General features: G+C 37.2%; 1 protein-coding gene across 1 annotated transcript; it reads right to left on the bottom strand.

Annotated features, from left to right (window-relative positions):
* Positions 1-1,765: 1,765 nt before the first annotated feature.
* On the bottom strand, positions 1,766-2,703 carry LOC110194055 (olfactory receptor 4K14-like). Its single transcript, XM_020966545.2, is given in 2 exon segments — positions 1,766-2,172; positions 2,175-2,703. Coding segments are annotated over 2 exon segments (936 nt in total).
* Positions 2,704-3,375: the final 672 nt, after the last annotated feature.

Genomic DNA, 3,375 nt, shown 5'->3' on the forward strand with positions numbered 1-3,375 from the left:
ATCAATAAAAATTAATACTTATACTGGGCATCTTATAAGACTTGGTCACATTTCTTGTTTGGGTTTTTTTTTTGGGGGGGCTAGGCAATGGGGTTAAGTGACTTGCCCAGGGTCACACAGCAAGTAAGTGTTGTGTGTCAGAGGCCAGATATGAACTCAGGTCCTCCTGAATCCAGGGCCAGTGCTCTATCCACTGTGCCACCTAGTTGACCCATTGGTCACATTTCTTAATCCAGAAGTCTCCAAAGAATTTCAGAAGAACCATGCTTGGATTGTTTAGATTTTTCTAAATATCTTTTCTATTCTTCTGTTTATACTTCTTTTGAAATATACTTGAATATGAAAAATCTCTGGAGTGCTTTTTAATCATGGCATAAGTTTATTTTTCCTGAACCTTTAATATACATTGTCTCCCCTAGTTACAATGTGAATACCTTGAGGGCAGGAAGTATACTGTTTTTCTATTTGCAATCTAAGTGCTTAGTACAATGCTTAAAACATAGTAATATTAAATAAGTTACTTGAGAAGGATAGAATGATAAAAAGTTACTATGGTTTCAATTTTTGAATACATTTATTTTCTATTAATCACAATAGCATTGGCATTCATTTGAAAAAATATAATTTATATGTGCTCAAAATATATCATTTATTCAGAATATAAAAGATATATTTAATTATTTGGTTAATAAGTCATTTAAAGATAGACCCTTTGCAATAATTCCACAACTCTAAGGATTTCAATGATCATAGATTGGGAACCTTTTCCTTAAAATCATCTTCACTGCCCTAAGCCATTGCACGGGCATGTGCACACAGACATAGACACACACAGACACACAGACACACACACACACACACACACACACACATACACACACTTGAGAAAGTGTATTTGAGTTTGGTTGAAAGCAGAGAGAACATGGGAGGACATATGAGAACAAATCCATTTTTCCCCATCATCCCAAATTGTATTAGATTTAACAAGCATTTTTTTTTATTTTTTAACATTTTTATTTAAAATTTTGAGTTCCAAATTCTATTCCTCCTTCCCTTTCTCCCCTCCCAACTTCCTGAGATGAAAAGCAATATTACTTTATGGTAACAATGGTATTGGTTATACACATGTAATCATGTAAAATATTTCTATATTAGTCATTTTGTACAAGAAAATTCAAATTTTAAAAAATAAAAGAAAGTGAAAAATAGCATGCTTCATTCTATATTCAATTAATATAAGTTCTTTCTCTAGAGGCAGATAGTATACTTCACCATTAGTCCTTTGGGATTTTCTTGGATCATTGTATTGCTGAGAATAGCTAAATCAGGGATAGGGAACCTGCGGCCTTGAGGCCACATGTGGCCCCCTGGGTCCTCAAGTGAGGCCCTTTGACTGAATGCAAACTTCACAGAATAAATCCCCTTAGGATTCAGTCAAAGGGGCATACTTAAAGACATAGAGGGCCACATGTGCCCTCAAGGCTGCAGGCTCCCTGCCCCTGAGCTAAGTCAATCACAGTTCTTCATCAAACAATGTTGCTGTTGCTGTATAAAATGTTCCCCTTGTTCTGTTCACTTCACTATGTTTTCAGGGGGTAACTTCACATATTTCCACTGAAAGATTGGGATATTAATCATGGTTCTAACAATATGCATAGCTTCCAGGTAAAACTGAGTATCTGCAATGGTCTAATTCATGTATCCATCCATGACTCCAAGTCAAATGAGTTACTTGATCGATGGTGCATCTAATCAAGAGAGAGACCTAAGATTTTTCCCTTGAACTAACATATTGACTTCTCAGTCTCTTCATGGCTGCTTTCATCTCTTTGTTTCTCAAGGTATAGATGGCAGGATTTAACAGAGGTGTGAACACTGCATAAAACACAGCGAGAAATTTGTCCACTGAAGGAATGTTGAGTGGACAAAGATAAATGAAGATACAAGGTACAAAGAATATTACCACCACCATGATGTGAGCAGTACAAGTGGACAGGGCTTTATATACCGCATCTGTGGAGTGATGGTGAACAGTGAGTAGGATATAGGTGTAAGAAATCAAAAGTAGGATGAAACAGGTTGTAGCAAGAAATCCACTATCAGCATTCACCAATAATCCTAGGGTATAAGTATCCATGCAGGCAAGTTCAATCACCAGTGGGAGGTCACAAAAAAGTTGTCTATCTCTCTAGGGCCACAGAAAGGAAGATCCACAATCATAGCCAATTGGCTAATTGAGTGTGCAAGCCCAATAGCCCATGAGATCACTACAAGCCAAATGCACTTTTGCTGGCTCATGATAATTGTATAGTGAAGAGGTTTGCATATGGCTACATAGGGGTCATAGGCCATAGTCACAAGCAACACCATCTCACCACCCCCAGAAAAATGTACAAAGACAACCTGCCACATGCAGGTTTCAAAGGAGATGGTCTTGCTATCCCTAAAAAAGTCTATGATTGACTTGGGGATGGTGACTGAGGAAAGCCACAAATCCACAAAAGATAGGTTGGCTAACAGGAAGTACATGGGGGAATGGAGATGGGAATCAGTGATAACTGTGGTCACAATGAGAAAGTTATCTGAAACAGTAGCCAAATAAATCATAGAAAATAATAGGAAGAGATAGATCTGGAGCTCCCATGAATCAGTAAGTCCCAACAGCACAAATTCAGATACCACAGACTGATTCACTCTATCCATTGCATCAAGTATTTACTCCAGTCTCCTAGAGAGAATGGGGCAAGCAGTCATTAGAATGGAACAGATAGCTTAATTTAAAATCTTTGGCTCCCAGAAAGATATTTTCCCAAATACTGTATATCTAAAACTAAAACCTGTGTCCATTAATACATACCTTGCTAAGGTACAGTCAGCATTATGACTAAGAAGACTATTTATAAAAGGAGAAAATTGGTTTGATCATCTCTATTGTTTCTTCTAGTTTAAACATTCTATAATTCTAAGGGCTCATCAAAAATTGAAGGTAAATTAGATATCAGAGATTATATGAAGAACTACAGGTTGAGATATGCCCTAGGGCAGGGGTGAGGAACCCACAAACAAGGCCATATGTGGCCCTCTAGGTACTCAAGTGCAGTCTTTTGACTGAATCCAGACTTCACAGAACAGTTGGAGTTTAGATTCATTCAAAGTGCTACACTTCAGGACCTAGGGGCCCATATGTGACCTCAAAGCTGCAAGTTCTCCAGTCCTGCTAGCGAAATCTAAAATGTGTTATTTATTCCAAAATATTGGCATTTGTCCAGCCTATTTTTAACAGGATTCCAAGCTGAGCTATACTTCAAATGTTATCTTGAGGATATTTCAATAATATGATTCTAAATTACAATCTAAGTTTTCTGTTATATCATA

Source organism: Phascolarctos cinereus, unplaced genomic scaffold (assembly GCF_003287225.1).
Source record: "Phascolarctos cinereus isolate Bilbo 61053 unplaced genomic scaffold, phaCin_HiC Scaffold_3;HRSCAF=262, whole genome shotgun sequence".
Taxonomy (NCBI): Eukaryota; Metazoa; Chordata; class Mammalia; order Diprotodontia; family Phascolarctidae; genus Phascolarctos; species Phascolarctos cinereus.